The sequence below is a fragment of the Falco punctatus genome (assembly GCF_963210335.1).
Source record: "Falco punctatus genome assembly, chromosome: 2".
Lineage (NCBI taxonomy): Eukaryota > Metazoa > Chordata > Aves > Falconiformes > Falconidae > Falco > Falco punctatus.
The window spans coordinates 22,998,544-23,010,847 of NC_137581.1; the positions used below are offsets into that span (position 1 = coordinate 22,998,544).

The 12,304-nt window shown below is 41.2% G+C and overlaps 1 protein-coding gene across 5 annotated transcripts in view; it reads right to left on the reverse strand.

Annotated features, from left to right (window-relative positions):
• LNX2 (ligand of numb-protein X 2) overlaps window positions 1-12,304 on the reverse strand; it is a 64,729-nt gene that overhangs the window by 22,967 nt on the left and 29,458 nt on the right. For all 5 annotated transcript variants that reach the window (XM_080376409.1, XM_080376411.1, XM_080376410.1 and 2 more), the window contains one exon: window positions 5,639-6,160. In XM_080376409.1, the coding sequence (XP_080232535.1) occupies window positions 5,639-6,039 (401 nt within the window). In that variant the 5' untranslated portion in view covers window positions 6,040-6,160. The remainder of the gene's footprint in view (window positions 1-5,638; window positions 6,161-12,304) is intronic.

A 12,304-nucleotide genomic window follows, 5' to 3' on the forward strand; every position in this document is an offset into this window, starting at 1 on the left:
TTCTTATACAATAAATTGCATAAATAAGGGCTGAAATGAGACCGAAATGTGTCTTACAGGAACAGCATTTCGTATCTCCCTACAAAGCCAGAATATCTTGGTTAGGAATGAGAAGAAAGGCAGGAAGGTTTTTCTAGAATTTCCAGAAATTATTTCATTTCTTTCATGAATCAAGATGCTCAAGAGTAGAGATACTGAAGCAACCAGCTACAGCAACTGAGTGATATTATTTATTGGGAAACTCGCAGGGCAATTGTTCTTGGGTTGTAAAATCAGCTTCTGCTTATGTTCATTGACTCCCTTGTCTCCTCCCTTCAGCACCAGATTTTGCTGAATTCTGCATGGTGACAAAGTGTAGCTTTTACCTTCAAGTCCTCTCAATCCACATCAGACCGAGCAGGTTTTTTTGTTTGGGGTTTTTTTTGTTGTTTTTGTTTGTGGGTTTTTTTACAGCCAAGTCCACTGTGATTCTCATTTAAAAGCTGAGTTCTTGGAACACTAGCAGCAATCCCTCTTTGAAGATAAAAAGAGCTTTCACACAAAATTAAGATGTAGTTTACAGTGTATTCTGTGGAATAACAGTAGGGGTTCAAAAACCACATTTGCTCACTGGCTACTGAAAAGAAAGATTTCATTGTAACTTACGCCGTCAGCTTCTGCCCAGTCTAGAGGTCTGATAAAAGCAAACACACCAAATAGCCTCCAACCAGTCAGACTAAATTGTTTTCCAAGCAGGAGCTGAATTTCAGCAAAGACTGCAGAGAAGCAACCTAAATGCCTTTGCTATTGCTCATAAAACTTTGCCAGCAAAGTGACCTTAAGCACTAATTCTGGCAAGATTTACAGCCGCAATTCAAAGTAAAACACAGTGCTGCTTTGGAAGGTTAAGTATTTGGGTCTTGGTTTTTCTTTTGCCAGAACAAAAAAAAAAAAAGGGGGGGGGGGGGGAGGGGACCACAAAAAAGAGGCAAATAAGAGTCATCTTGGTTTGGGCATCAGAGAAGACTCAAGAAAAACAAAAAAAAGAGTGGTTTTGTTGCAGATTTCTTTCTCACATCCAATGATCTCAGCAGCCTACAAGAAGCCAGGTGGCTTCAGAACAGTGTAAACCACATAAAGATCCTGTACCTTTCCAGGAATGGAAAGAGTCCACAGGGCATGAAGAAACTCTGAATCTGTTGCCTATCCACTTACTAGGTGTAAGAAAAGACCTGCCAGAAGAGGGTTAAATCCTACAGATCCTCTTCACCTCTCCTGGTGCTAACAAAGAGCAGGGCAGGGACAGCGCTTGCAGCTAACATGGGACCAGGTGGGAAGAACATGACTTGGCAGCACTACCATAAACACCAAAATAACTGGGACTGCCAAGATTTTGAATGACAAAATTCTTTGTCTATACAACTGATTTTCCGATGGATCTTGTTAATCTAAATCCATATATTAAGCATGGTGACTGACACACTGTGAATAGCTCAATACTTTCTTCAATTCCAGAAAATACAATCCTATATAAAGTGTGAACTTAATTTGACATAAAATTTGCTATAAGGTTGGCCTCAACATTAAAGCATTTGGGAAAATGAATGGCTCCATCCAAAATGGTAACTTAAACTACCACAGGAGAATATAGGAGGGAACAACTGAAGCCCAAATCAAAAGCAATACATAAACACAATACCTAACCATCTCACTAAAAAGTTGTACAAATTTCAGAGTATGTTTTTGTACAATGGAGTTTCTTCAGGTCTGAATAATCTGTAAGAATTAACTGAATTAAAATCATACACAGAAAAACTCAATAATCCTTCTGTCAGATTTCCTTCTGATAAATACACCTTTGATATTTAGAAGTGGAATTGGCACCTACTTCACCAAACATTAAACAAATTTTCTGTACCAAGTGACTGGGAAAACCTGTACAACTCAGCATTACTCATATATTTTTGTCCTTCAAATCTAATTATGTGCATTGTGTTTAACTTTGAAAACCACAGTTCCCAAGCAAATGTGATGAATATGTTCTTTATGCAATGAGGTATCATGGAGTGAAATTAGTGACCATGAAGTAATCAAGTTTGTGTCTCATGCCTCTCATCTCCTTGCTGGAGCAGCTTGCAGTAACTCTACACTCTGAGATGCCTGGTGCTTGCGATGACATTTTCTTCCAGCTTTTATGCTCAAATGGAGATGATTAAAAGAACACTGGAAAACCTGAGTGTGAATGTTTTTAGACAGTGAAAACTAACCAACTGTATTGTATTTCTTAAAAATACAAACTAGTTCATGTAAGGGCTTGTTGAGACTGGTTTATATTAATCTACGCTGAAAATTATAATAAAACTGGATTTTATATTTCTTTCCCACATTTAATGATCAGTAGTAGAATTTTACTAGATTCACTAATCCATATAAAAACAAATCCAAATTACACAGTTGCTGCCGTTGTTTATGTCAGCAATGATAATTTACAGGTGTTCAGATGTTTGCAAATAAAATTAATTGAAAACGTAAATCATCATATACTTAAAATGCGTATCGACATCCCAAGACAACAGAAGGAATAGAAAATGAGCAGCCCTCTGCAACTGAAAGCTTTTTTGCAGATGACAAACAAAAGCTAGTGACTCAGCTCACTTGGACTTTGTAATAACTTTGTGCATCACGTAAATGAGTATTTCACATATACCCAAAGAGAGCATAGATAAGTGTTCCATGTAGAAATACATTACGTAGCCCTGTTGTAAACAGCCCTAATATCATTCAAAGAGATGCCAACGAAGGCAAATGCACTGAAAAGGTGAGGGATATGACAGTGGGAAAGCAGAAGATGAACCAAATATGCAGCAGGTGTCTTGCTAGCATTTTGCCTTTTATTAAAATCAAACTAGTTTAACAGTATGATTATAAATAGAACAGTTAGGCTTCCTCACCACCCTCATGTCATCATACATATCAGAAATTACTTGCCTGGATGAAACAAGCAAGAGCCTAAGCTAACATAGAAAACATGTGGAGAAAAAAAAAAAAAGGCTCCTCCACTCCTCCTTAGTCCCCACACCTCTCTGATGAGGACACTGCACATGTGTACATTCATGCTGTGGGTACAAAAAACAACAAAACCCCAGCAACCCCAGGCTCACCACATCCTGCACGCCCAAGGTCCTCCCAGGCTACGAATCCCTGGAAGCCTTCAGGATGTAAGGAAGAAGAGGGCACGCTGGAAGTACGTGTATAAACAAACTGCTCCCAAGGCAGGTGGCAGCTGCTCTCTTCCCTTTCTCTGCAGAGCACCTGCCTGCATGCCTACCCATACCGCACCTGACTCCCAAACAAACTCCTCCGCAATGTCACCCTTCACCTGAGGACAGTCTCCAAGAGTCTCCAGATGGACAAAGACTGAGACTTGGAAAGAAGCTCAGCGCGTAGATCCGTGCAGCTCTCAAGTGAGCTTTTCCACCTGGGTGGCCAGCAGCGTTGCTGGACTGGACTGAGGGCTGGCGGAGGGGGCACACAGCTATCACTGCCCTCCTTTGGGGGAGCGGGACAGGAAAGGAAACTGCTCCCCATTCCACCGCAGCCACCACTGTCCCTTCCTCTGGGCCTGGGGTTTTGAGTCCCAATGTGGAGGGGTCTTTGCCTAAAGAGCTGGCACAGATAAGACTAGCAAACCATGAAACACCCCCATGGAACGGGCAACCACTGAAGTTTATGGAGGCTGGTTTAAAAAAAACGTAAAGAAAAGGGGGGGGGGGGGGGAACAGTATCAAATTGAATGAAAGCAAAGCAGGTAAGAACAAAGCCCATGATGAAGTCATGGAAATGAAAAGATCTCATCTCAGCCACTGACCAATGAGACCAGAAGAATTAGGACTCCGATAGAAGTCCTCCTCATGAAGAGCTGCCACACAAAATGCTTGTTTTTACAAGCGTAGCTGACAAAAACACTCAGGTGTTGAACTGCATTTCCCTAGTGCCTTTTGCCTATGTACAATGGATATGCTCAATGCTTATTCTTCTGGGCTGGATGCTTTTTTGCAAGGACAATTAGATATTTTTCTGAAACCTCCCTCTGCAAAACAAACATAGGCTTCCAAATAGCATCAAGCTGTACACAGGGAATATTTTCTGGTAGCCGACGCTATTTAAGTGAATTGGATCCTTTGAAGTCAGACACATTTCCTCTGAATGCATTATTTCCTTCTTTTTGCAATTCTTCACCATACTCCTCTTACAATTTCATAAATCTCTAAACAGTTTAAAATTAGTTGGTATAGATATGCATAATATTTTTTAAGCCCTGACTCATTAATTCCACCGTATTTTAGATTTAACATACATAGTATGTCCAAGTTTTTGTTAATGACTCATGTAACTGAACAGCTCATGATTAAAAAAGCTCTATCTGTTTATTTACTGAAAATATTCTCCAATTTATAGAGGCAACAAAAGATGAAAAATGCACTTCTCAAAACAAGTTCAACATTTTTCCATTAGAAAAGTGGTATTGCCTTACAGAGAAGAATGAAACATCTTCATATAGCAGGGTACCACACACATGGTATGGAGGCAACTCCTTTGCTGGAAGAACCAAATGCACTAGTCTGCAAAATATGAAGTATCATTCTATCTGAATTTGATAATCATAGAACACCAGGTTGGAAGGGACCACAAGGATCATCTGCTCCAACCTTATAACCTTATCCCTCTCTATCATGACCTCCTTTCAATGTTTAAATATTTAGGGCAGGACAACATAAAGCAGAATTATAAAAATATTAACAATGCAAAATAAGGTCCTAAACATTTAGGTGCAGGTAATATTGAAATGTATCTCTCTGACACAAAATCACTCATAAAAGCTGCACCAAAACTTCCCACTGGTGTTAAGTGATGAGTTCCTACCTAATTAACAGGGTGTTGGAAGTGTTCTATAAGCAATCAAAACAAACAACCAAAAAATCCTAGAAACTACATCATGTTTGCATGACATACCATCAACCTGTTCAGTAAACAGTTTTATTTTCTTTTTTAACAGGGAAAAATAGGTCTTGCAGGAGTCTCCAGGGATACCATGTCCATCCGCCTATCTCAAAGCAGAATCAATTCTGCTGTAACTGTTCCTGAAAAAGGTTGGTTTAACATGTTCATAAACACTTCTGAAAGTGGGGAATTCACAATCACCACCCAAGCAATCTATGCCACTGCCAGACCATTATAAAGCATTTTTAACTCTAATCTGAACTAATCTCCTTTGTTCCTATTGCACCACTTCCCTCCCCTCTACAGAGTTTGCGCATCTCTCATTTTTCCCCTCCTTCAGACTTTTTTCCCCTACCATAAACAACCTCCGTTTTAACTTTTTCTGCTAAATCATTTTTTGAGACCTCTAATGAATAATTTCGTTCTCACCACAGCTCTCTCCAAGAGTCATCACGCTATTACTGGTGCAACATCCAATATAGGATCCAGTGCTGTAGCTGTGCACAGTTACAGACAGACCATTTCCCACAGTCTTCTACTGTAAATTTAAAAACCACTACCAATCCTCTCTCCACTCCTGCCCCCAGTTTCTACTGCTACAGAAACTGGCCTATCAAGTGTGTAAGGAACATGCAATGCAAGCACCAGTACTGCTCACCTGTTTTTGAGATGTGCCGCCAGGTCACAGCGTTGCATGACTTCTTGACACACGGCAGAGAACGGGCACAAAACAAACAGCTTGTCTAACAGTTTATGAACAAGAATGCTGGATTTTTTGCAGAGTTTAAAATGGAGTCGTTTTCGATCCAGCGGACAGAAATCCTTCTCTTGCAGAAAGTTCCTTAGGCACTTGTAGCAGAAAGTGTGTCCACAGGGAGTGTCCAATGGCTGCAACAAGGGCTGAAGGCAAATGTGGCAGACCAAGTCATCGTCCACTTCATTCTGGTAGTTGTAGAGGTGGTTTTCCCTTGTCCAGTGCTGCTGGCCACACTCGAAGCACAGAGGGTTCAAGGAGGCATTCTGCTCCACCGAAGCCATGTCATCACCTGTAGTCCCCATTGTACAGCTAAGAAGGCTGACGGATCCTCCTCCTCCTCATATGATGGGGTTGCTCACATAATGCTCAGAGGGAAGCAACTTCTTTCAGGGTGACTTATGCTCTTCAGCCAAGTGTCATTTTCTGCAACAAATAAAGAAATAAAAATCATTCATTTTGCATGAATTATGACGGTTCTTGTCAGAACTTTAGACTTCTTCGGGGTTTACCAGAATATAACAGCTAGATAGATTAAGAAAATACTCCTGTTTTCTGTAAATTTGTCATAGAAGACAGCAACAAAAAAATCTGGAAGTACAATTCCTTTTGCAACATAAATGTGTTATGGCTTCATAACAGCTGCTGCACTGCACAGTTTTCACCTGCAAGATGACCAGTTTGTGACAGCAAGGACGCCGCATTATGCAATGTCACAGCAGAAGCGTGCAATTAGCATCTAGCACAAAAATACCCTATTGTGGAATAATGGTTATATGACCAAGTAATTAAATGTGTTCTTTAATATGAGATTATGATTTTAATCTGGTCCTACTCTTTTTTTAGGATTTTGACTATTAATGTAGAATATTACACATTAAAGTTCTAAATACACTGCATTAAAAGTAACAGCAACAAACCGCTTACTCTGTTCTTTCCATTAGTAATATTGCGTATGTGTCACCACTTACCTTCAGGTTTTCTCTGTGGGTTTCTACACAGTAGGGGGGACTGATTCTATCCAGTACACCACATTTGATGTAGTACAGAGGCCAGTAATAAAAATATGCAATAAACTAATCATATGAAGCTATTGGTTCCAAACAACTAATCTGTTTTGCTGTTTATCTAACAAAATCACAGCATACTCAATGTGGTGATAATAGTGTCAGTCAAAGGACTGTAGGTCTGTCACTGTAGGATTTACTTTCTGAACCTTATAAGCTATTCAACTTTGCCCCTCTTAAAATAGCTGCATGGTCAGGAAACTGTGCAGCCATCATTCTGCACTTTCAAACACTAAATCCTTACTCCTCCCAACCTTATTTACCCTTCTCTCCCTTAGAAAACCACACTGCTTGACACCCGTAACAGGATGATCTAGAAAACAAAACAAATGTTCTCACATTCTTAACTAGATCTCCTCATTCATTCATTAATTTTGGTAAATGTTCTCATTGGTGGGGGGAAAAAGTCAAATTTGGGCAATGCTTACTTTGTGACTAAATTCTTCATTGCAATTCAGCAAGCAACACTCACGACAGACACTTACTGTATTCTAACAGAGTAGCAGCAAGCATACAGAGAAATGAAAACTGCTAGTCTAGGTACCAGCCCATCATTTTTATTTTTAGCTGCTGAAATGTAGTCATAAATATATTCTGAAATTCCTGTGAAACACATGCATTTCACCATGTCTCACTTTTAAGAGAATCCCTGCTTTGGTTTTTGCCCCTTAACCTCACACAGCCAAGCACAAGACTTAGAGCACATTTTACAAGGATTATTATATCCTTTGACGCAAAAAGGATTAAATAGTAATTTGTAATCCAGGCTTCTATTCTGCCGTGGAAATTGATGCTCATCATTGCCCTGACTCGTAGTAGATAATGTGCACCTTCTGGAAAGGATTTCACAACGGAACAGCATAGTGGTTCTTTGTTACTGCAGACTAAGAATGCAAAATAAATAAGAACCCAAAAGAGATTACTCAAAAAAACAGCCTTAAATGTATTATGTAAGAGCTCAAAGATTGGAAAGCAGAGCACGGGGCCCTCGTGCTCAAACCGCAGTGCTCTCACTCTGTGTTCATGCTACTGGATTAACGCAGTAGGGATGAGACCCATCTAATGGCTGTTCTTTATGTAATGCAAAATAAACCAGATAAATGTTCTAGAAAAACACTGCAGTGATTTGTGACTCTACCAAATTATTTTGCTGCTTAGGGCACCAGGAGTGGAACACGTGGCACATGCCATATTGTACTTGGGGGTACCTGCAACGCCAACAGGTATGGCAGAGGGAAGGAACATGCAAAACAGGCAGAGAAAGACATTTGTGTGTTGCCCAAACACTAGACACACTCCTATACTAGCTCTCTTCCTCCTTCTCCAAGTAACCAAGGTCCCAAGAAGGGAGCAAGTCCTACATCAGCAAGGCTACAGGAAAACCCAGGGACCATTCTGTGCCCTGCCGGTATGAAGCTCTGGTTGCGGACCCCTGACAGTGAGCATTCACCTTCCCGAAGGCTTCTAGCATTTCTGTCCTTTGAAGTCTGTGTGACTCACATGGCAGTCAGCTACAGAGCACCAGGCAGCATCAGGCAGTAAATGTACCCATGAAATACTCTGAACACGTACTTGCTACAGTCAGATACCTGCACCCCCCTTTTAGAAGGTTGTAATTAAATCCTTTGTGTGTTAAAAACTTTTAAAAATAGCTTACTATAAATTTTGAACAAAAAGTAAAATAATAAAAGTTATTGAGCAATCAGGCTTTCACTGCCATGTTTTCAATTATCACGACAAGCATTCCTTCTTAGGAAAGGTACATCCAGGGGCAAGCTTTGTTTGCTTAAACCACAAGAGTTTGTCCTCAGTGAAGCACAGGCAGTCGCTCTCTGTTGCCCACCACTGAAGGAGGTGAGCAGGCAGACCTGTTCCCAGGACAGCCCCATCCCAGTGTCTTAACACTGCTGGTGCAGGGCCAAGTGCCCTGGGCTGTGCTTTGCTGCAGAGGTGGCACTTCAGGCCAGGGGCAGGCTCTTTTGCTGACCGCTGCCATTGCCTCTAGCTGCTTCTCAGCGCTGCCAGTGCCCCGTTAGCTTAGATCATCAATAACTACCATATAAACTAGCCCCACCACCTCTTCCACAGCTGCCAGCAGAGCTGCGAGAGAAACAGACAGTGAATTGCAAGATGAAGATTCAAAAAAAACCCAAACCCAACCCACTACCACCACCCACACCACCCACCCCTAAACAGCAACAACAAAAAAAAAGAAAACGGTGAGGTTTCTTCACTTTCACACTGCTGTCTGCTTCCTTCACTTCTGTGCTGCATTTGGGGCAAGCCTGTTCCATGACTAAGGAATCAATCACCAGGACTTGTATTGATTATATACCACAGCTGCCTAATCATCAATTCCAAGACTTTTTACAGGCTGATCCCAGTGCAAAATATTAACTGATTTACATAGTCCACAAACGCAGTATTTGTGGTCTGAGCAACAATTGAGATGGCAGGCAAGGTCTAAATTTCACTGATGTAAAAGCACTATATCCCTGAAATCCACAATGCTGGAGCACTGCCATTTCTAATACCCTACTTCAACCCTCGTTATGCATCCCTTATTTGCTGTATCTCTTATCACTGCAGATCACCAGGTCCACAGGATGGTATCAGCTCGGGAAAGCTGCAAACAGGAAAAATAATCAGAATTATACAAAACATGAAGAAGGTAAAAGAGCCAGCCAGGCCTGTTATTCAAGTCATATAATTCCCTAGGAAATAATTCTCCTGGGACTTCATTACAACAGCCAAACAGTGCAGGTGGTGCCCTGCTTTCAGTTTTCAATCAGATTCTGCTTGGGAACTGGGCAAGACTGGACATCCAACTGTGCAAATTTTTATTTTATTTTTTTACATGGAGTGAGCATGCGAGTGACTTTATACTAAAAAAGACAGCCTTATCCTTAGGCCTTCTCTAGTTCTGACTTACTGATTCAACTAACGTTCTCTGGAGAAGCTTGACACATTTTTACAAAATCGTAAGGTGTCAGGCTTTATACCTACATCAGGTTTCACGATGTTTATTCCTTTTGTCTGAATAGGCACTATAAAAAAAAAAAAACAAACCACAAGCAAACTGGAACTGCAGCAATAACTTAGCCTTTTTACTATGGTTGTCTTTTTTTTACGTCACAAATAATTAACACTAGTTTAAGTTTGAAGTTAATGGAAATATGTATTTTGCAATGAATGCTCTCACAGATTTAAGTAATCTATTTCTAAATTCTCTTATCAAAATCCTGGAGATTTAGAGCCCATTAACTGACTGTTCAAAATTTCACAAAACAATCTGACTATACCCCAGAAGCAAACAGCTAAAGAAAATACTTGTTTTACCAAGTAATCTCTTCCAAAATTACCTTTAAGATACTACAATTTCCAATTTTCTCTACTACTCTATGCAATTCCCTCAACCAAAAGCAAAGGTCAAAAAAGCACCCTTTGATGAATGATACCCCTGTTCCTTTGCTGGACTCGGATGTCCCTGTATTCCAAAACAGCTGGGATGCACATCTCTCAGTTCTGTGGCTAACAACTCTTTACACCAGAATGGACACCATCTCACTGAGATGTATTTAACCACTGAATCGATGCTTAATTTCTACTGTGTAGCTTAAACTGCAGGGGAGAAACGTCCACCTGTATTTCCACTTGATCCACAGTCACCGACTGCTGGCTGCTGCTTCTCATCCCAGAGGGCTCAAAATTTTGCTTCCTCCTGGCAGCACAAGAATGCCTCAGCATATCCCTTCCTTATCCCTCCACAGTGGGGAAAGGGAGGATATGGAAAGAAGTTGTAACAGCTACAGTGAAGGTTTCACATGACCCTAAACTCAGGCAGTCCTTTCCTGGTCAGTCAGATTTGTACTTGCAAGGCAATACGTAACATGTATCGACCAATAACTCCAAACAACAGTATGGTCATCACCCTGGATTTCAGGAATGGTTGGCTTAATTTTAAAATGCCACAGGATTTCTGAAGTCTGTTCTCCATGGCCATGGCACCTAAGTGCCAAAGCTAGCTAGGAAGGATCTCAGAATACCCAAATTCTGCTTCAAACATTCGGGCTATGAACAGGATCTCTTGGCAGCCAGGGGTGGATCAACACAAGCCCCAGGAGAGGGAAATGAGAGAGTGTTACATCCGTTGCTTAAAACCACATCATAACTGATCAAACATTAGTTCTTAGTTCCCAGTCCAGTATCCTTCACAGGAATTAGAGATCAGGCTGATGATTCACAACTGTTTTCAAAGCAGACTTTAGCTCGAGTGGAAGAATAAAAGATAGCAAAAACTGTAATAAAAAACATTTTGAGAATAAATAGGTGGCGCACAGCACAAGAAGGGAAAAGTTATTCCACATCTTCCAGTAAGAGTGACCTAGCTCATTAGATACTATCTCTGTTTTAATATTAAAGCCATACAGCAAACAAGTGAAGCAGAACTAGAAACTTCTATTGACCATACAACATCCATGTTAATTATACCGATATCTGAGGGCTGCACTGTCTTCAAACACAAACCCCAATTCGACTCTAGTTCAAGTTTATGAGACAGTAATCTTGTTAGACTCTTCCTCTTTTGAAAGCACAAACAACTGAAAGTGTTGTCAAAAAATGGCATCTGACAGCTCAAAGTCAGGAAAAAAAAAACTATGAGAAACAGGCAGAGCACAGCAATTAGACTGGGACAGATTTCTGCTAATGCTGCAGCCACACTGTCACCGGATGCCAATTATCCAGTACACCTATTTTTGTGCCAAGGAACAACATTTTTTTTCCATGTTTTTTTAAGTTGTTGAGCAGAATGATTGGAATTTTTACGTTCAAACAAAATAATACCGTGCCTGAACAGTGACTTTGTTCTGCTGAAACACAACCAGGCAACGCTGGGCTTGCAGTAACACCATCTCTCTGCAGATTAATTTTTTTGCCTCTGTGCTTGTCTTTTTGCTCCGTCAAAGCAATGCCCACAGAGCGAAGGTGGCAGCCCTACACCAGATGCTGATGTGGCATCACTGCTGCAAATGCAATGGGGTTGCAGGTGACGGTTTTCCCCACCTCAGGAGTGTGGGTTTTTACATGCAGTATCGTAAAAAAGATATGCACACGTGCTTCCCTTGCTGGGTAGTTCTGGAGTATGGCATTTTTCCAGGCTGAAAAATCCCTCCCTAAATCTGGCGAATAAGGAGTGTTTGGGAAAATGAACAGGACCCTAAGCTGTGTTCGATATTTGTGGAGTGTCGTGTTTCCATGGCAACGGGGGGCTACAGGCTTTAATTACTGACATGACATTAAGGGCCCCCGCTGCACGGCATGTGCGAGACACGCTGCCAGGCGGGGAGAGCCGGCAGGAGCAATGCCTGCACTGCCCCCTGCTCCGTGGCTGCCTGCAGAGGTCTGGGGGGTCTGAGCAACCATTGCACAAGGGAACAAAGAGATTTAAAGAAAGGGGAAACCAAGGAAGCAGAAGACCAACCAACCTTAGGAGTGGTGATGG